This window comes from Emys orbicularis, chromosome 8, assembly GCF_028017835.1.
Source record: "Emys orbicularis isolate rEmyOrb1 chromosome 8, rEmyOrb1.hap1, whole genome shotgun sequence".
In the NCBI taxonomy this organism is placed as follows: domain Eukaryota; kingdom Metazoa; phylum Chordata; order Testudines; family Emydidae; genus Emys; species Emys orbicularis.
The window spans coordinates 47072494-47094439 of NC_088690.1; the positions used below are offsets into that span (position 1 = coordinate 47072494).

The 21946-nt window shown below is 42.2% G+C and overlaps 1 protein-coding gene across 4 annotated transcripts in view; it reads left to right on the forward strand.

Annotated features, from left to right (window-relative positions):
* The window catches only part of KCNT2 (potassium sodium-activated channel subfamily T member 2), a 293338-nt gene that overhangs the window by 83130 nt on the left and 188262 nt on the right, over nt 1-21946 (forward strand). For 3 of the 4 annotated variants that reach the window (XM_065409272.1, XM_065409273.1, XM_065409274.1), the window contains exons 4-8: nt 9114-9162; nt 12137-12196; nt 18922-18996; nt 19417-19500; nt 20115-20209. In XM_065409272.1, the coding sequence (XP_065265344.1) occupies nt 9114-9162; nt 12137-12196; nt 18922-18996; nt 19417-19500; nt 20115-20209 (363 nt within the window). Of the gene's footprint in view, nt 1-747; nt 751-7909; nt 7952-9113; nt 9163-12136; nt 12197-18921; nt 18997-19416; nt 19501-20114; nt 20210-21946 lie in introns of all 4 variants that reach the window. The other variant, XM_065409271.1, reaches the window with a different exon arrangement.

A 21946-nucleotide genomic window follows, 5' to 3' on the forward strand; every position in this document is an offset into this window, starting at 1 on the left:
GAGCATGCACTGGGAAGATGGGCGGAGAACCTGAAGCCCCTGCCTTTGAAAGAGCAGGGAGTGACTTGCAAGAGGAGGTATCCACCATGCAGACATTCTAAGCTGTGCAGTAATAGAGTGGGGCTGTGGAGCTATTTGTAGCTGGAGCCTGTCCCAGGAGAAGCACTTTAAAGATATTGAGGCGTGAAGCCCCACTCCTGGCAACGTCCTCCTACTGCATGTAAAACAGTTGTTTCTTTCTCTGCGTGGCTCCCCTTCTCCAGTTTATGAACCATAGCGATGGCTGAATGATTGCACGCACACTGCAGCAGCACTCTGATGTTGCTGCACAACTTAGGGCCTCAAGTATCAGGGGGTAGCCGTGCTAGTCTGTATCCACAAAAACAACGAGGAGTCCGGTGGCACCTTAAAGACTAACATTTATTTGGCAACAAGCTTTTGTGGGTAAAAAACCCACTTCTTCAGATGCATGGAGTGAAAATTACAGATGCAGGCATAAATATACTGACACATGACGAGAAGGGAGTTACCTTACAAGTAGAGAACCAGTGTTGACAGGGCCAATTCAATCAGGGTGGCTGTGGTCCACTCACAATAATTGATGAGGAGGTGTCTTCTATGGAGAAAACACCCATGGGTTCTGGAGCAATAGCACAGGGAACCAGCTCTTTGGACTCTTCACCCTACTAGCACAGTTCCCCAGCAGCCCTGACATTCCTAGCTTTCTTCCCTACCTCCCACTTGGAGCTGGTGGAAATTGGATTTTTCCTCTGTAGAAAACTAACTTTTTGCTGAAAAACACCAAACAAATATTTTGGCCACATTCTTGAATTTCAATTTCCCGATGAATATCTTAGAAAAGCAGACACTTTTGCAGAAAGTGTGCATTTAGCTGAAAATCCAGTTTTCCTTTAAAAAAAAGTTGATAGAAGTTTTTGATCAGCCCTGCACCTAGTACCTGTGTCCCAATAACTGCAGCCATGGTGCAGAGAGCTGGCGACAGGCATTCAGAAGCAGCATCGACTCCTACATGGATTTACACTGAAAACCTGATAGGTTAGGGGTGGGGCAACAACAACATACTGTGTTTCATAGCTCATCTCTAGCTCCATTCCTATTACATGAATACCCAATTGCACAGGATCCTCATAGAGGGAAAAACTGCTGCTCAATCCTTCCACACTTCCTAATCCAGTTTCCATGACTTTCCCTCTAATTCATCAGACTAAATGCTAAGCAGAAAATTTGTGAGCTGTAGCCTATAGGCCATATGCTACACTAAATGAAGTCAGTTTTATTATTCACTTAATGGCAGTAGAATTGGTCCCTATTAGGTCAACAGTGAACATTTTTAAAAGTTCTAATACTGGAATGTTTTATAAAAAGAAAAGCAGGAAATACTGGAAAAATTAAAGCAGAAAGAAATGATGAGATGTAAACTAGAATCTGTATCTTACAATTCCAGATCTAATAGAGTTAGTGTGCAAGCATAGCTATGGGTCACATTAGAATCAACATGAGCTCAATTACAATTCAAACATCACTATTCTTTGTTAGTTACAACACTTGCAATTTATGCAGAAACTTAGGGCTGGTCTACACTACTGCTTAAGCGAATGTACCATATGTCAGTCAGAGTTGTGAAAAAGACACCCCCCGGCAGAGCGATACAAGTTACAGTGACCTAAGTGCTGTTCACACTGGCGCTATGTCAGCGGGAGATGCTCTCCTGCCGACATAACGCGTCTTCACCAGAAATGCTACAGTGGTGCAACTGCACCGATGTAGTGCTGACTTGCCATTAGAAAATTGTAAGTTATACCACAGTCTAAGGCAGGGGTCTCAAACACGCGGCCGCAGGGTTCTTTCGTGCGGCCCGCATGCCCCCCCGCCCCTCTGTCTACCCCGTGGCGCCGCGAGCCCCACACCACTCCCTGAAGCGGCTGGAACTATGTCCATGCAGCCCCGGGCGGGGGGTGGGGAGGGTGAAGTAGAGGGCTCCCTGCTCTCGCTTCCAGGCACTGCCCCCCGCAGCTCCCATTGGCCGGGAACGGGGAACCGCGGCCAATCGGAGCTTTGGGGGAGGTACCTGGAGGAGCAAGAGCAGCACATGGTGCCGTTCCTCCCCCCTCCCCCAGGGCTTCGGCTGCTTCCTGGAGTGGAGCAGAGCGGAGCGGGGCCAGGGCAGGCAGGCAGGGAGCCTGCCCTGGTCACGGTGCGCGGTGCTGCCACCCCAGAGCCGCTCTAGGTAAGCGGCATCGGGCCAGAGCCTGCACCCCAACCCCCTGTCTGGAGCCCCCTGCCACATCCCACACCCTCCCACACCCCAACTCCCTGCCCTGAGTCCCCTGCCACACGCTGCACCCCAACCCCCTGCTGCACCCCTCACCCCTCCTGCACTCCAACTCCCTGCCCTGAGCCCCTGCCGCAACCTGCACCCCGACCCCCTGCCACACCCCTCACCCCTCCTGCACCCCACACCCCAATTCCCTGTCCTGAGCCCCCTGCCATACCCTGCACACCTCCTGCACCTCAACTTCCTGCCCTGAGCCCCTATCACACCCTGCACCCCTCCTGCACCCCAACCCCCAGTCCGGAGCCCCCTGCCACATCCCACACCCCAACTCCCTGCCCTGAGCCCCCTGCCACACCCTGCACCCCAACCCCCTGCTGCACCCCTCACCCCTCCTGCACCCCACACCCCAACTCCCTGCCCTGAGCCCCCTGCCGCACCCTGCACCCCAACCCCCTGCCACACCCCTCACCCCTCCTGCACCCCACACCCCAATTCCCTGCCCTGAGCCCCCTGCCGTACCCTGCACACCTCCTGCACCTCAACTCCCTGCCCTGAGCCCCCATCACACCCCGCACCTCTCCTGCACCCCCTGGGGACAGGGAGGGGGCAGAGTTGGGGTGAGGACTTCGGGGAAGGGGTTGGAATGGGGGCAGGGAAGGGTCAGGAAGAGGCGGGACCTCATGGAAGGGGTGGAGTGGGGGCGGGGCCGGGAGCAGCAAGGGGTGGGTGTCAGTGATGCAGCCCTCGGGCCAATGCACTAGTCCTCATGCGGCCCTCATGGTCATTTGAGTTTGAAACTCCTGGTCTAAGGTGACAGTCCTGCAAAAACTCAAGAATGTGTTTAGCTACATGAATGTGTGTAGTACCATTGACCACTACCATAAGTAAAGTTACCTACAAATGTAAGTGTTTGCTTCGTGAGAGCCAAAGAGTCTCCAACTGCCACTCTAACCAGTCACGGTTAATGCTCTTTTAGTTCTGGTAATGGCTATATTGTTATTTGATTTTAACTCTTTACAGACAGATTGTTTTAACTATTGCCTATTTCTTACTGCAATAAATTTTGTCTATTACTGTTGTAATAGAAACAATCCCCCTTCAATCCTTTCTTTTCCTGACTATCCAGGAGTTCTAGCCTATCTTACTTCCTTGTTGCTCTCCAGAGATAAGGGATGAGTGTGCCTCTCTTCTACCCTGCCCATCTCTACTGCATAGATATAGGCTGTCTGAGTAATAAAAACCAGTCAATGAGATGGGGACATATTAGTGAAAGACTCCAAAGATCCTGGTGGCTTCCTAGGGTGGAGGCAGCAATCTATATCATGAGCTCTCTACTGATTTTTCTTGCTCCAGCATGCCCACTGTGGAACAGCGTAGAAACGTACTGTATATTTCAGTCTGTCATTTATACATGCAGTTTATTTCATGATGTGAATAATTTTGGTAAATTTATGATATGTGTTCTCAAACGTAGAAAGTGCTCTCTTGGGGCACGATCCATGAGATCCTTCAAGCTGTTAAATTTAAGTAGCTTGAGTACAAAAACTTCCTAAAACCTAATTACAGTGCAACTATTATTTTTTATAGTTGAGTTATTCTCTTAAATCCCATTCCTCAATGGGGAAAAGCACAACTTTAGGAGTTGAGAACAATGTGTAATGTAAAAACAGGGAGATGCATGAAAATGAGAACTATGGATGGGGAAACAGTAATTTCTAAATCTTTCTCAAGTTATAAACCAAACATGTTTTATTTACATACATGCATTAGGCATATTACTGTTGGAAAACAATGTACGTCCTTTCCAATAAGTTAAAAAATACAAATGAATGTAGTTAGAAAAGCAGCACCAGGTGCCTTTTTAAAAGTAAAACAAAGATATTTGAATAATTTTTCTATCTGGTGCCCATTCTTACAACAATATGGTATAACATGAAGCCCAAACATTTCTGCTTTCTAGACCCAGAGTCTAGGTTCAATTAATGCAATTTTCTAGTAAAAGGGAAACAAAAGCAAGAAAAAGGAACAGATATTTTAAAAATTACTGATAGCTTCTGGTATGATTAAGCTGCTGATATTTTTGTATGAAACCTAATGAATTAGTGATGCTAAATGAGTGTAATGAGGCTAAATGAGTATACTGTAAAGCATATGCAAGCGTCTTACTTTTGGATATGTGCTACATTTTAAAAGATGAGGTAGGCAGTAGTCACCCCAGTATTCATTGCTTGAAAGTACATTTAGATACCGCTATACTCACATACAGCAATATATTTGTATGTTGCAAGCTATGGTAATTCTCTAGGCCTTGCCCAAACTACTTATTCTTTGATTCTAAATATCTAATAATTAACTAGCCGGGGAATGCATGTCCCTTCACTCTGTGTTGTCACATTAGAACATAAGAACGGCCATACTGGGGTCAGATCAAAGGTCCATCTAGCCCAGTATCCTGTCTTCCGACAGTGGCCAATGCCAGGTGCCTCAGAGGGAATGATCAGAACAGTTAATCATCAAGTGATCCATTCCCTGTTGCCCATTCACAGCTTCTGGCAAACAAGGGCTAGGGACACCATCCCTGCCCATCCTGGCTAATAGCCATTGATGGACCTATCCTCCATGAATTTTCCTGTTCTTTTTGAACCCTGTTATAGCCTTGGCCCTATCAACATCCTCTGGCAAAGAGTTCCACAGGTTGACTGTGCGTTGTGAGAAAAAAAATACTTCCTTTTGTTTGTTATAAACCTGCTGCCTATTAATTTCATTTGGTTCTTGTGTTATGAGAAGGAGTAAATAACACTTCCTTATTTACTTTCTCCACACCAGTCATGATTTAATAGACCTCTATCATATCTCCCCCTAGTCATCTCTTTTCAAAGCTGAAAAGTCCCAGTCTTATTAATCTCTCCTCATATGGAAGCCATTCCTTACCCCTAATCATTTTTGTTGCCCTTTTCTGAACGTTTTCCAATTCCAATATATCTTTTTTTGAGATTCGGCGACCACATCTCCATGCAGTATTCAAGACATGGGCATACCATGGATTTATATAGAGACAATATGATATTTTCTGTCTTATTATCTATCCCTTTCTTAATGATTCCCAACATTCTGTTCGCTTTTTTGACTGCTGCTGCACATTGAGTGGATGTTTTCAGAGAACTATCCACAATAACTCCAAGATCTCTTTCTTGAGTGGTAACAGCTAATTTAGACCCCATTATTTTATATGTATAGTTGGGATTATGTTTTCTAATGTGCATTACTTTGCATTTATCAACATTGAATTTCATCTGCCATTTTGTTGCCCAGTCACCCAGTTTTGAGAGATCCTTTTGTAGCTTTTCATATGCTGTGTATTTATACTCTACTATATTTTCCACTCCATGCATCTGATGAAGGGGTTTTAGCCCACGAAAGCTTATGCCCAAATAAATTTGTTAGTCTCTAAGGTGCCACAAGGACTCCTCATTGTTTTTGCTGATACAGACTAACATGGCTACCACTCTAACCTTTTGTAGCTCTTCATAAGACCTTCCCTCTTATCCCATGACAGCTTACCTTCCTTATGAGCCAAAGGCTTTCTGAAAATCTAAGTGCACTATATCCACTGGATCCCCCTTGCCCACATGCTTGTTGACCCCTTGCTGAGGCATGATTTCCCTTTACAAAAACTATGTTGATTCTTCCTCTCTCCTCCCCAAAATTACGTTTATCTATGGGTCTGACAATTTTGTTCTTTAGTATAGTTTTAACCAGTTTGCTCGGTACTGAAGTCAGGCTTACAGGTTTGTAATTGCCGGGATCAGCTCTGGAGCCCTTTTTAAAAATTGGCGTCACATTAGCTATCCTCCAGTCATCTGGTACAGAATCTGATTTAAATGATAGGTTACAGACTACAATTAGCAGTTCTACAATTTCACATTTGAGTTCCTGAATACCATCTGGTCCTGGTGATTTATTACTGTTTAGTTCATCAATTTGTTCCAGAACCACCTCTAATGACACCTCAATCTGGGACAATTCTTCAGATTTGTCACCTAAAAAGAATGGCCCAGGTTTGGGAATCTCCCTCACATCCTCAGCCATGAAGACCGATGCAAAGAATTCATTTAGTTTGTCCGCAATGGCCTTATCGTCCTTGAGTGCTCCTTTAGCATCTCGATCGTCCAGTGGCCCCACTGGTTTAGCAGGCTTCCTGCTTCCGATGTACTTAATTTTTTATTTTATTTTTGCTATTACTTTATTTTACATTACATAAAACATTACATTATGTTTTGCTAAATATATTTCAACACACTATTTAACTTACTTGTGTCTACCACCCATCTGGCTTCCTTCCTCCTAGGAATTTCACAGATGCTAGTGTAAGATCTAGGATACATTTTTTTAAATGAATAAACCAAAATATCTTGGTTACCAACTACTGGGCTTGAGAGATTTTTTTTTTTGGGTGCTGGACAAGCCCTGAGAAAAAACTTTGGGGCTTCTAAGGGATCAAACCAACAGAATTACTGGACAGAACCGCTTGGTAAACAGGGAAGGGAGGTAATGGAGCCAAAAGAAACTACCACCACCCGATGGCAGTAGAAGGAACACAGCCTGGGAAACAGGTCTCTGTGGTCTTGCCACCCAGCAAATCCATGACATTTCCTTCAGAAATTCCCGTGGGAGAAAAATATTGCTTATTTCTGAATTTACTTTTGATCAGCAGCTTCCCCCACCCCCCATCAGCCACTGAGAAGACAAAGGCATGAGTAGGGAGTCAATGGCAACATGGATAGACAGGCCTTCCATGTGGATGTCATAAGACCCCTGGATTTATCTGAGGATCCTCCTCACCCTCACAGATGGAGAAACATGCCCACTCCTTACGTCTGGTCCACAAATCATTCCAGCCCCTCCTGAACCTGCATGAAGGGGGCAGAGAGTTCTATTTTCCACAGTTTAAAAGTTAAGGAAATATTTACTTCCCCTATGCATGTAGTTGTGTTGGAGGGGATGGCTTGCTCTATGAATACAAGAGAGGAACACAAATATACATATTAGCTGTTTTTTCTACACATATGCCACTAGTCTCTCACTGAAATAACCAGAGATTAAAGATATCCCTACTTGAAGATGGGAACTGTAGTTTGGTGCAATCTTTACTTCGGAGATTGTGGAAATTATACCTGCCAATGCTTCCTAGGTCTGCTTGATAGAATTACTGGTATTTTCAGCACTTCCTTCATGCTTCATCCTTTGCAAGTACCCCATTTTTTTGTTCATCTCTTTTGATTTTTATATTAGATCACATTTGAAACTAAATCTTCTTAAAACAAACACAAAAAATGTGTCTGGCCTTTAGCTTTGAGAATGTATGTATCTAAAATACACACTGAACTAGTTGGTCAAAGTGATTTGCCTTCTTTTGAATATCTATCTCTCAGTGACTGTCACAACTTAATTAGTCTGCACAGTGTTTGACGAATTATATAGAACAGTGTTACCTAAAAAATTAACCCCTGCCCATTCCCCCCCCCAATCATTTTATAATTGTGTTTCCATATACATCTGGACATGGGCTTTATGTGTGGATTTGTTGACTTCTGGCAGCAAGGAATTAAACAGGGGCTGTTCCAGTCAAAACTACACACCTGCAAAGATTGATTGGTGAGTTCCAGAATTTTTTTTTTAAACACATAATAATGATCTATTTTGGGTTCAAATACACATATAATGTGATTTCTTTAATGCATATGCAGAAAGTTAAAGTTATGTGTATCAATGAGGGATAAAACAGTCCATTGTAGCTAAACTCTCTGAATCCTACAGCCTTTCTGGACACATTTGACCTATGTTGATGGAGCCATAAAATTCCTTCAGAGGATTTCTTGCCCTACAGAATTAATTCCACTCAGTAACTCTGAGTTCCTGGCAAAGAAACACACCCTTCCTGCAGGATTGGTGGGATTTTAAGGCTCCAGAACTGTGGAACAAGTCATCTCAAATACCATGTCTTTGGAGTCCCAAAGATGGGTTCAGTATTGTGATTAATTGCCTATATCTGGACAAGTGAATACCACCATGTTAGATGCAGAAGTCATGACTTCCAGATGATCAGGACCATTTGGATTCTAGAAATTTATTTCCTTACTGAGATAGAAAATATATGATTATTATATAGTCTAGGGTAGTACAGTGACCAACAGTACTGTGTGCCTAGTTTCACTGGTACTGTATCAAGAATGCATTTTGTTTTGTTGAAATGGTAAGTACTTAATGAAGGAGATGAATTTCACCAAGACAAAAATAGTTTCTTAGGAAAAATTCATAAATAATGGGGTTTTACAACTAAGAGGAAATATTTCCAGTTTCAGAACAAGTGCAAATAAATGCTCACTAATGTGGATACTAGTTAATAAAACTATGCATCTGTACATAACAGAGAGCAAAAGAGAAAATACTGGCAAAGAATGTGATTAGATTTGTTTTTTCTACCACAGATTAATGGTTCCAAATGAAGGACAGTTTCCCCTTGCCTCTTTAAAATGCATACATCATATTATTTGCTTCTAGGTTAGAAAGACAATTGGATTGTCAATGCTGAGTGACTAGTTACCCATATAAAAATATGGGGAAGTGATTAACTATTTTACACCACTCCAAATACTGATCATCTGGCTTTTATATTTAATTATGTTAAAAATAGCATCTGATGCAAAGCCCATTGAAGTTAATGGATATCAATCCCTTGACTTTGCTGGGCTTTAGATCAGGCCCATATGCACCATTTGATGGGTGTCACATTTATTGTGTCATTGTGATTCAACAGGTCTCCTATTATTTGGGTGAACAGAAGCTTGCCTTTATGGGGATTACAGGTAATGTATAATTAGGATATTTTTAGCAATTGCATTTTTATAGCCGTAGCACACTTGGATTTTTAATACTTCCGAGAAGCTAATACACATATAGAAAGGGTAGCAAACAAAATTCTACTTCCTTGGAAGCCCACTATAGTGATAAATCTAAAATTAAAGTGAATGAAGAAAGCAAACTATGTTAAATGTTACTACTCTGGAATACGTGTATTTATAGTAAAGTATTGTAGGTCAAGAGAAAATAAGAAAGTTTTAATATTCTGTAAGTATTTTTCCTTAGAACTAAATAAAGTCCATTGGACCCAATCTTGCAGCCTTTCCTAAGATCTTGTCTAGCCCTTTCATCGACATAGCGCTATCTACACCAGGAGTTAGGTCGGTAGAATTCCGTTGCTTAGGGTTGTGGATTTTTCACACCCGAGCGATGCAGTTATACTGATATAAGTTGGTAGTGTAGACCAGGGTTGAGTTTATTAAGGCCATGTCTACACTACCACTTATGTCAGCAAAACTTATCTCACTCAGGAATGTGAATATTCCACCCCCAGGTGACAGAAATCACACCAGCATAAGTGGGAGCGTGCAGAGTGCTAGGTACTGCCGCTCATTGGGGGTGGCTTAATTAGGCTGATGGGAGAGCTGACGGCACCGAGCAGCTACGAGAGATCTTACAGCGGCGTAGCTGCATCGTGACAGCTGTGCCACTGTAAGCTCTCTACTGTAGACATAGCCTGAGTTTCAACTTCTTTACCTGAAGATTAAGCTATTGTAATGGGTTCTATTTGGGATTATACCTTAAATCCGCAAGGAAGCCAAAGCTAGTACAGAATATGGCAGTCCACACAGTAAGTGGAGAATCTTGCTATGAGTACATTACACCAGTGTTTTGTTATCTGCACTGGCTGCCTGTGGGTTTCCAAATGCAGTTTAAGCTGTTGGTTTTCACTCACAAAGCCCTAAGTGGTATGGGACCTGCCTATCTGAGAGCTTGCCTTTCCTCACTGCTGCAGGAGAGATCAATGGCGGCACTCAAATTTGATCATCCTTCCCCTCAGTAAAGAATAATGGATTGCTACTGGGGCATTCTCTGTGAGGGGTCCTCTCTTGGCTTTGGCAGATGATCGCCATCCTGGTCCAAAATAGTCTGGATTTGTTAGCCTTCTGGGCACACTTCAAGAGGAGGGAGATATTGTTTAAGAAATGTCATTTCAAGTTTCCCTTTTTTTTCTCTTTTAAATCTAAGTGGCACTATTATATAGTTTATTTAGTTGTATTATGTGGGATTGCTGCTGGCTCTTGTCTGTTATATGGCTTGTCTTTTAAGTAGGTGCCTTTATGGTTCCTAATCTAAAATAAATAAAGAAGTTATGAGATTTCAGGTGCTCAGCACATATGAATCGGGCCCACAGTTATTAAACTTTACATGGTTTCTGAAAATAAGCTATTGCTTCGCATTAAGTTAAGAGCAAAATTTTGAAGATAGTTGTGGGAGTTCTCCCTAAATAATTAATTTTTGTATTAAGGATTCCTGAACCATCTAGTATAATTATGCTATTATATTTTTGCACTACCCTCAGTACAAACCCGTTATGGTGAATTCTATCTCTGTGTAATACAGTTGTTTATTAAAGCAACATTTCTCTGATGGAGATAACTTTTGAATATTTGTTTAAAATATGCAAGGTCTGAGCAAATAAAGTTTGACAGACATATAGATTACTTTCGCTATTTAACCTTAAAATATTGAGACATAGCCTTAATAGTTTATGGTGCTGGTTTTAGGCTTATTCTTACACTGTAAACCTATGCTAGTCAACGAACACAGGAAGATAGATACACAAACACAAAATAGGAGGATATATATATATATATATATATATATATATATATATATATATATATATATATATATATATATATATAATGTTATATAGTAACAACAAACTAAATTCCACTTTTATGCAAGACAAAAACTTCACTTATCTGGAGCAATGCTAACTACTGTAAGAGTGAAATGTTTTGGTGATTTTTTTTTTTTTAATATATTTTCAAATTCACACCATCTATTTTGAATCTTCATAATGTAATTTCAAGTGCAAGTAGTACAGGATGTTAAGCTTTCATTAGTAGTGAGCATTAATTTTAAATTAGGAATAGAGACTAATTTGATTCCAGACTCCAGATTAAGTAATACAAATGTATAAATAGTAAATGTTTTAATTTAATATATGCACACATTTAAGCTGGTTTTGTGATTAGTTTTAAAAGACATTGTGGAGTATATATGCAATGTGTAAACCAAATAGATTTTAGTAGTTTAAGACAGGTCACTGACCTTTTATATGTCCATTAATTCAACACACACTGATTTAAACAATGAAATTTACCATCTCTCTTTTGCTGTGTTTTAAGACTTTTTTGGGGGTAATATTTATGACCCACACACACTAAGAAAAAATAACACTTCAGTGTAATGTTTGAAAAAGGTCATGACTTCCTCCCACCATTTGTCTTATTTTTTAAACACATTCCTTATACATCTCAAAATGGAACAAGTCCCGGAAGCTGCCAAAAGCCTGCCAGTTGCAGCACGGCACAGAAACTGGCTGCTTTTATTTGGCCTTCCCTAAAAACCCATGGAGAGACCATTCTGGAGACCTTCTGAAACAATATTCATGGAGGAGATTTTGAGGGCAGCGCCTAGCAGACAATAGGACTTAAGACAAGTGCAGGGGGTAAATACTAATGAATTGTTTGACAGGAACAGGGCTTTATTCAGCACATACTGTGGTAAGGAATTTTAGGATTAGAACCAAGCTTTAGTGGTTAAAGATGCTTTGAGAGGATTTCTTCACCACAGATCAACTAGTTTTGATTATTTTTAATCTTTCAGTTTAATTCTTCAGGTAATTTTTGCTTTAATTAATTACATTACTAACTCTGCATTAACATATATATTTATATATCATGTTAGGTTTCAGTGGCTTTGATAAGTCTGTTTGAAACAATGCTGCTGGGTTATCTGAGCTACAAGGTAAGGCCAATTGGTTTTATTCTTTTGAATCAATTCTCCATTTGATAGATTTCTCTTAATGCTAAGGGGAGTTTACATATCCTCATTGACCAGAGATGAGATCCCTTTGTAAGTCAGTTTACTACTTACAGGTTGACGGAAAGATAAAAATGATCATCTTAAATTACTTGTGACTAATTGGTCAAGAAAAATGTTACTTATAATTACACTGAAGTGCATGACTCATTCATGATTTATGAAGTTTACAATGGGCCTGAATCAAAGCCCATGAAGTCAATGGCAGTCTTTTCATTGACTTCAGTGGGATTTTAATCAGCCCAATGTTTACTTATGAAAAGCTGAAGAGGACTGAGCTACAAGTATCATGGTACCAAAAAGGTGAAGGAAGAAATAGGCATCCAGATGCTCAGCTAATGTAAGTCGGCCCCCCTCTGTCAAATTTAGTGACGCTAGTTCAATTTACACCAGCTGAGGACCTGACAAGTAGCATTGTATAGATTTGTAATGAATGGAATATAGATTTGCCAATATAGGCCAACAATCTGGGGACAAATTCATGTCATCTTTTTTCTGAAGATGCGCTATCTACATCTCCCAACAGGTGCCAAGGTCATTCAGGAAATGGTGTTGATTCAGCAATTCCCTCTGATGCTGGAGTGGCACTAGGAAGCACTGTGTTGTTGGAAAGGAGCACTGTGTTGTTGAAAATGAAAACCATGGTCTTGACTGCTTTTACTTCATTGCAAATCAAACAGCACTTTTCAGAAGAATGGGAGTGTTAGGTGTTACATTCTAATTTGGACAATTGCACTCTGCTAATTTAAATGTTCACATCCTTTCATTTGGATAGTGCAGTCTTCTTTACTTCCTGCCCTAAGCCATTGGACAGGCTTGCAGTTAACAGTAAAAACAAACAAAAAAAACCTTCCATTCCAGCTGTGACTGCATTTCATTAGTGGGTGAAGTGATAAATGTTATTACAAGGAGGAGGGAGAAAAGTTATTCTCCATAGCCTCTGAGGATAGGACAAGAAGCAGTGGACTTAAATTGCAACAAGGGCAATTTAGGTTGGACATTAGGAAAAACTCCCTAATTGTCAGGGTGCTTAAGCACTGGAATAAGTTGCCCAGGGAGGTTGTGGAATCTCCATCATTGGAGATTTTTAAAAGCAGGTTAGATAAACACGGTCAGGGATGGTCTAGATAATATTTAGTCCTACCATGAGTGCAGGAGACTAGATTAGAGGACCTCTCTAGGTCCTTTCCAGTCCTACGATTCTATGATTTACGTACGTCCAAAGTGCTTAGGGACCCTTTGGGATGAAAGGCTGTAAATAGGCACCTTGGCCCAGATCCACAAAGGCATTTAGGCTCCTGACTTCCATTTATGTCAAAGAAGTTAGGAGCTTAAATACCTTCGTGGACCTCGGCCTTTGGTACTATTGAAAATCCCACTAGGCATCTTTGTTTAATTATCTAAATACCTTTTGAAAATCTGCTCCTTCGGCCAAGCAATGCTGAACGGAGCAATGCCTAAATACCTTTGAAAATCTGTGACTAAAATTATTGCAAGAGGCAATTGAAGAAAGTAAATGTAAAGGTAAGAGAGGCCTACATTTGTCTCTGGGCTTAAATGGTATAATGCAAAAGCAGAAAGTCTGATCAATCTGTAGAGGATGGCATATTGTCTCAAACAGCCTTTTCTTGTTTCTCAAATGTATTAGGTATCATAATAATCAGAGCAGGGGACTGGAAGTCAGAAATCTTGAGTTTCACTTCTAATTCTTCCACTGCCTCTCTGTGTTGGTTAGGGATAATTTTTCAAAGGTGGCTTTTTTTTTTTTTTTTTTTTTTGGTATAGTTGTGTCTCTGTGGTCTTATTTTTCAATATGTGGAGTACCCACAGCTCTCTCTGACATCAGCTCTCAAGTTGTTGCTGCACAATATTTCTGGAAAACTTAAAAAAAAATCAAGGTTCAGTCATCTGAAATTGGGCACTCAGGAATCGAGGCACACACAAATAGAGGGCAATTTTGAAAATATGGGACCATATCCATCTGCACCTCAGCTATTCCAACTCTAAACTAGGGAACTTTGAAAAAGGCTTTGAGATCTGCTGATGAATGCAAGTACAAAATATTATACATTTGTCTTTGTTTTTGCCTTAAAATGTCAAGTTCTCTTTAGTTATATTTTTCTAATGTTTTGGTTAGAATTTCTTCACATAATTTGCCCTTTAATTTTTATTATATGCTATTACAGTGAATTATAAAAAGTCTGCATTTTGAGCTATTAGGATAAAACAGTAAAATACATTTCACCAAACAAAATAAGAAAAGGCTTTATTTTAAAAGTTTAAATATCTCATTTTGTGAAATGAGAGCATTTTGTGCTTTTAATCTATGAGTCAATGGTATTTAATAACTAGTCAATCCATCAGAGTCACAGAGTAATTCTTTATTATACTTATCAAGTGATGATTGGCAGAAATGTTTTTCAGAGTATAACATTTTTAATAAGCTTCAAACTGGCTACTAAATTATACCTGATAAAAAGCAGCTAATACTGTTTATATAGATTAGGTGTTGTCCATTACAAATATAAGTCTCTTGGTGGAAAAAATAGCACAGTGAAAAACAACTGATGCCAACATACCGTTTATAAAGCAGTGCCACTTTTCATTCTAAAGTTATTGGGCCAGATTTTCTAGGGCAGGGGTCGGCAACGTTCGGCACACGGCTCGCCAGGGTAAGCACCCTAGCGGACCGGGCCAGTTTATTTACCTGCTGACGTGGCAGGTTCGGCCGATCGCGGCCCCCACTGGCCGCGGTTCGCCGTCCCGGGCCAATGGGGGCGGCAGGAAGCCGCGGCCAGCACATCCCTCGGCCTGCGCCGCTTCCCGCCGCTTCCCAGTGGGGGCCGCGATCAGCCGAACCTGCTGCGTCAGCAGGTAAATAAACTGGCCCAGCCCGCTAGGGTGCTTACCCTGGCGAGCAGCGTGCCGAATGTTGCCGACCCCTGTTCTAGGGCCTTGAACTTGCGTAGTTTACACCTGTGCAAATTTTATATAAACACAACTATTTTATCTAGCATTTTATCCCTACACCCACTTTGCACCTGTTTAAATGAGTACACAAAAGTAATGGTGAATCAGTTCCCTAAAGTAGTTCTTTATCTCTCTGGAAAGTGGGTATAAAACTCTGCCATCCTATTTTGGTAGCAATTTATATCCACTTCACACATATAGTAAATTATTATATGTAAGAATGGCCATATTGAGTCAGACCAACAATTCATTTGGCCCAGTATCCTTTCTTCCAACAACAGCCAAATGCCAGATGCTTCAGAGGAAATGAACAGACCAGGGCAATCATCAATTGATCCATCCTGTTGTCCACTTTTGGCAGTCAGAGGATTAGGGGCACCCAGAGCATGGGGCTGCATTCCTGACCATCTTGGCTAATAGCTATTAATGGATCTATCCTCTATCAACTTATTCAATTCTTTTTTGAACCAGTAATAGTTCTGGCCCTCACAACATCCCCTGGCAATGAGTTCCACATGGTACAGGTCAGTGGAGAATCAGTCCCATAGGATCTGATAATGAGAAGTTGTACATTTCCTGAAGTGATTATTTTTATATCAGAGATCTGCATGGAGACTAACGGTCCTACTTGATCTGTTAACTTTGCAGATCTCACACAATAATACAAGTATAAGGTGGATAGAAAGCTGGCTAGATTGTCGTGCTCAATGGGTAGTGATCAACAGCTCGATGTCTAGTTGGCAGCCGGTATCAAGCAGAGTGCCCCAGGGGTCGGTCCTGAGGCTGGTTTTGTTCAACATTTTTATGAATGATCTGGATGATGGGATTAATTGCACCCTCAGCAAGTTTGCAGATGACACTAAACTGGGGGTGGGGGGGAAGAGGTAGATATGCTGGAGGATAGGGATAGGGTCCAGAGTGACCTAGACAAATTGGAGGATTGGGCCAAAAGAAATCTGATGAGATTCAACAAGGACAAGTGCAGAGTCCTGCACTTAGGAAGGAAGAATCCCATGAACTGCTGGGGACTGACTGGCTAAGCAACAGTTCTGCAGAAAAGGATCTGGGGATTACAGTGGACAAGTAGCTGTATATGAGTCAGCAGTGTGCCCTTGTTGCCAAGAAGTCTAATGGCATTTTGGGCTGTATAAGTAGGAGCATTGCCAGCAGATCGAGGGAAGTGATTATTCCCCTCTATTCGGCACTGGTGAGGCCACACCTGGAGTATTGCATCCAGTTTTGGTCCCCCCACTACAGAAGGGATGTAGACAAATTGGAGAGAGTCCAGCGGAGAGCAACGGAAATTATTAGGGGGCTGTGGCACATGACTTATGAGGAGAGGCTGAGGGAACTAGGATTATTTAGTCTGCAGAAGAGAAGAGTGAGGGGGATTTAATAGCAGCCTTCAACTACCTGAAGGGGGGTTCCAAAGAGGATGGTGCTAGGCTGTTCTCAGTGGTGGTAGATGACAGAACAAGAAGCAATGGTCTCAAGTTGCAATGGGGGAGGCCTAGGGTGGATATTAGGAAACACTATTTCACTAGGAGGGTGGTGAAGCATTGGAATGGATTACCTAGGGAGGTGGTGGAATCTCCATCCGTAAAGGTTTTTAAGGCCTGGCTTGACAAAGCCCTGGCTGGGATGATTTAGTTGGTGTTGGTCCTGCTTTGAGCAGGGGATTGGACTAGATGACCTCCTGAGGTCTCTTCCAACCCTAATATTCTATGATTCTAAGTATCAGCTCCCCTTAACACTGTCTGCCAGACCCAATACAGATCCTGTGTGATAGGACACAAGCTTTGTTCCAACAATCTACAAAATTGAGAACCAGGTAGCAGCAGGATCTGCATGTCCAGAATCCCGAATAAAGAACTTCCTTTGTGTTTGCTACATTTGTGTCCTTTTTTCTCTCTTGTGATGGACACTACCAATACAATGAAATCTGTAGCAGCTGATCATCCTTTGTTAGGAAGCATAAAGAGCAGTCCCCTAGAAAGTAAAATAAGCGAAGATATTTGTTCAGTAGGAACACATAGTGAGTGAGTTTAAATTAAATTTGAATTTCAAATTTCTAATTCATTATAGTTTTTTATTGTGCCCACAGTTAAATACAACCACAGCCTTTAATCCTCCTCCTCCCATCACTTCTGTGTACAGTTACCACGCAGAACATTTAAAACTATCCAACTATAGTCTCATTCATCTGTCAAAATAAAATTATTCTGGCACTATAGCAGCAGTGGCTTCTGGAGATGAAGGTGTGTGTGTGTGGGGGGAGAATAGAGGATTTCCTTTTTGCACAACAAAACTTGTATTTAGCATTCAGTGACTGAGTCAGATGATATAATAATGAGGATTGATTAATTAATTTGTTGATATAAATGTCAGATCATTTATGTCTATATTTTTAATTTATCCTACTGCACTTCAAATTCTTGCAATATTGACATGATTTATTCCACAATGTAAATGCTGCAGTATTACATTAACTAGTATGAGCTTCATGAACTTTAACTTTGTGAAGAGTCACTGGGAGCTGGATTCACAAGAGGACTTGGGTGCCTAAATCCCAGAATCGGGACACACTGGGATTCACAAAATACTGCTCAGCAACCCCCAAACCTTGTAGGTGCTTAAAATCACCCTGCACCTAATTTTTTGGCATAAAAGTTCCCTAAGGCACCTTTGCTTCTGCCTGTGAACATACACAGCGCTAGGTGCCCCACGCTAGGTGTCCAGATACCCAAGCCCTAGAAGAGCAAGGCACAAACTGGGGGAAGATAGGTATTCCTCTGCCTAACTCAGCTGCAGAGCCCAATCTGGTGAACAGGTTCAGACCTTGCCTGCTAGATTTGGCACCTCTAGGTGAGCTTACCCAAAACAGGGGGTGGGGAAGAGTATCTCCCTCTTAACCTTTATCCCAGCAGTGAGTGTACTCACCTGGGATGTGGGAGATCCCAAGTCCAAGCTGTCTCTCCACCTAAGAGGGAAAAGGGATTTCAACTGGAGTCTGCTGCCTCTCAGGTGACTGCCTTAGTCACTGAGCTATGGGATATTCTTATTCAGGGCCCCCTTAGTATCTCCTGTTGAAGATGTTCCACTGTGGATAAATTTTAAAAAAGTCATTGGAGCAGGAGGTCTGGATCCTGGGCCTCCTGCATCCCAGGTGAGAACTCAAATCACTAGACCACAGAATTATTCACACACTTTCTTGCTCCTTTTGGCCCAGTGTTTAATCCACAGTTCAACAGTTTCAATACTGAAAGAATCACTGGGCCAAATACCATTGCCTATTCCACAGGGATAGCAGACTCCTGACAGAGTGATCTGGAGATAGCTCTGTGAGGAAAGTCTCATGGAGTTTTCCTCTGCTGCTGGCCCCTATTTTAATTTCCCCGATATATAAACAGAAAGCTGTCATGTTCTCTCATTTACCTAATCTATTGTTTGCCCCCCACCCACCCACTAGGAACACTAGTGCCAAATCCTGCAGTCCTCTCTCAGGCAAGGCTCCCAGTGACATCAATGGGAGCCTTGCCTACGTGAGGACCACAGGATTAGGCACTTGGTCTTTTCAGATTGTTGCATATTTGCACGTTGTTTGGGATGAATGGTCTCTACAGTGCAACTCAGTGAAAGTCTATTTCTGAAGTTTGGTATGTTTTTGCTGTTTTGAAAAGGGAAACATCTGGGAACAAGTTTTGCGAATACCCTTCCTCCTGGAAATAATCAACGCTGTCCCCTTTATCATTACAGTAAGTATCTGAATTAAGTGTCGCTGTCCATTCCTGGGTGGGATTATGGGTCTGCTCCAACACACACTGAAGCGAGTGGAAGTCTCTATTGACCTGTATGAGTGATGAGCAGGCCCTGTTGGAGAGGCTAATTTAGCAAACTATGTTTTTCTTCTTGAAAAAAAATATATTTAAAAAAGTCACACAGCCAATAATGCAATGAGCAAGATAAACCAGTTAGATGTAAAAGCAGAGAAAACTTGCATAGTAAAAATGTTATCTACACTGTAAACTACCTATCATATATATTATACAGAAAAAAGCAATATATTTACCAGTTCTTACATCAGGAGTACACAATTTTATAAACACTGTATTGGATGTAGTTTCTTGGACAGAAAAGCTGTTAAGATGTATTTGTGTTTATTTCCCCCTCCTCAGATTTTCTGGCCTGCACTAAGAAACCTATTTATTCCAGTATTTTTAAATTGCTGGCTTGCCAAACATGCTTTGGAGAACATGATTGTAAGTATGACCAAAAATAGTGAGGAAAGAATAACTTTTAAAAAAAATATATCCATTTCTGAGTCTGCTGACTTCAGCAAGGCGGTTGCTTTCTGGTCAGGGAACTGCACTGGACAAATTTATCATGGGATTAATCACATTCACTATTCAATCATGGAAATGCTTCTACATTTTACTGTATCACCATTTCGTATCAAATTTGGAAATAGTTTCCAATAGTTTCCTCAGTTGGTGGAAACTGGCACATCACTGAGTTCCAACAAGGAAAGTTCCCAGCATGGCTAACTCGTATGCCACTCACATGTAGTCTCTCCACCAGGGGTCTAAAGAGCTGCTATGCTCCAGTTACTCCTGCCTGGCATACGGAACCGTTTGGGCCAGCTGATTAAATTTAGCGCAAACTCCAGGATTCTCTAAAGTATGCCAGGGTAGTCAAAGACGCAGTCACGGAAATCAGGGAACAACTGACTCCTTTGCACCACCCACTGTGCTCAGCAAATTTTAAGTGCGGTTTGGCCATTGTATCTTATCAAAATATCATGGAACTATTGTATAGGATCAGCAGATGCATTATTTAAAAAAACATAACCAACCTGCTTTTTCTATTAATATAGAATGATCTCCATAGAGCCATTCAACGTACACAGTCTGCAATGTTTAACCAAGTTCTTATTTTAATATCCACATTGCTGTGTCTTATCTTCACCTGGTAAGTAGCAGATGTTTATTACTATGTATTACATTTTCTAATTTAAGCACATCGTATTAAAACAGATACAGTGGAATATTGTTTGTTAAGAGATAATGTTGTTCCCATGCAAGGTTTTAATTAACAGGTGGCTTCAAGGCAGTGTTGGTGTAGTGGGGTTGGGTGAAAAGAGGGCTAGAGTTATTCTAATTCTTATGAAAATTAGACTTGTGCAAAAACATAAATAAAAAAAATACACTACTTCTGATCTCAGAGAGAAAGTTACTCAAGTACATTGGGCCCCCTGCACAGCTCCCCAAACAACTTGAGCCCTACTGTGGGGCTATAAAAGGGAAGAGGTTGTGGCTGGAGTGGCACCTAGTGGGGCTTCTGTGTCCCTGTGCTCTGTTAAGATGCTCTCCATTCTAGCCCTCGTTAGACTGGTGAGACAGGTCAGGGAAGGGTCCACAGTATCAATACTTTGGCAACTCCAATGGCTCAATACTCCCATCAAAGGGGGTGCAGAGAAACTGATAACAGTTCAGCTCATGGGTTCGAATAGCACCTGCAGTAAGGTAGAACTACACAACAGTGGCCTACCTAAGTATACTGACTCCTTTCCAACAGCAGAGCTCCCTGTCAAACCCTTATTTCTCAGGCTGTTAGGAGGTGGTAGAGAAGGGGCAGTGAATGGGGAGGACCCTGTGCAGAGCAACTATAGTTCTATCATTATTTACTGTGCTAGCCAGAGTGCCTGTGGTGTCACTGCATTGATAAAGCTCAGTCTGTCATTCTGGAGACACTGATTTGATTTTCTCCTGCTTTATTTCTCCAACCTAATTCTTCTGCTAGCCACTGCTATATGACTTTCACCCTTTGGTCAGGATAGAGTAACACATGGCCTCTTTTAGTTCTGCCATTAATGTTTGTTCTTTAATCAGAAGAATTTGTGCTCTCTAGTGGCTCAAGGAATATTTCTATTTTTACTCCCTTCATTTACAGCCACATAATTGCATGAGGTCAGATTTTTTGGCTGAGTTAGGCTGCACCATTTGACCCACACTGTACAAAATTAGGGCCCTACCAAAAATCAGCCCACCCCCATGAAATCTGATCTCCTCGGCTGCTGGGAGCCTGGGGCTCGGAGTCCTAACTGCTAGTCCAGACACACTGAGGAGGGATAGGGCTTGTCCTTCCCCTGTATGACTGCTCTTGGTGGGGAGATCAGATCCACCTCCAGAGGCAGCACGGGCAGTCCGGGAGCTGGGCTGTGTGCCTCCGTCCCCTCTCCCTCCCACCCCCGCATTTCCTGCCGCAGCTCTGGGCGCCGAGCTCCTGGCTTCCCCTTCCTCCCCCAGCAGTTCCTGCTGGGGTGGGGGCTTCTGCTCCCAGTGGCTGCAGCTGGGGCAGACTGGGCTCGGGGCCTCCCCCCGCTCCAGCCAGAGCTGGGGGCTTCTGCTCCCCATTGCTCCAGCCGGAGCTAAGGGCACCCCCCACCGTTCTTCCACCCTATAGTTTCTTCTGGGGCTGGGGCACCCATTTTTCAAGTGGACCCCCATATTGGCCAGGGACCCCTGCCTTAATCTGTCACTGGCCTGGACTAGCAGCCCCCAGCTAGGGCACTCCTAGTAGCGTGGGGGAGATCCTACCCACCTCCACCTCCCAGAATCTCCTCTAACTGCAGGAAGCTCAGAGGCTGCTGCCTAGGCAGCACAGAAGTGAGGGTGACAATCTTGGGACACCCCCCACCCCACAACT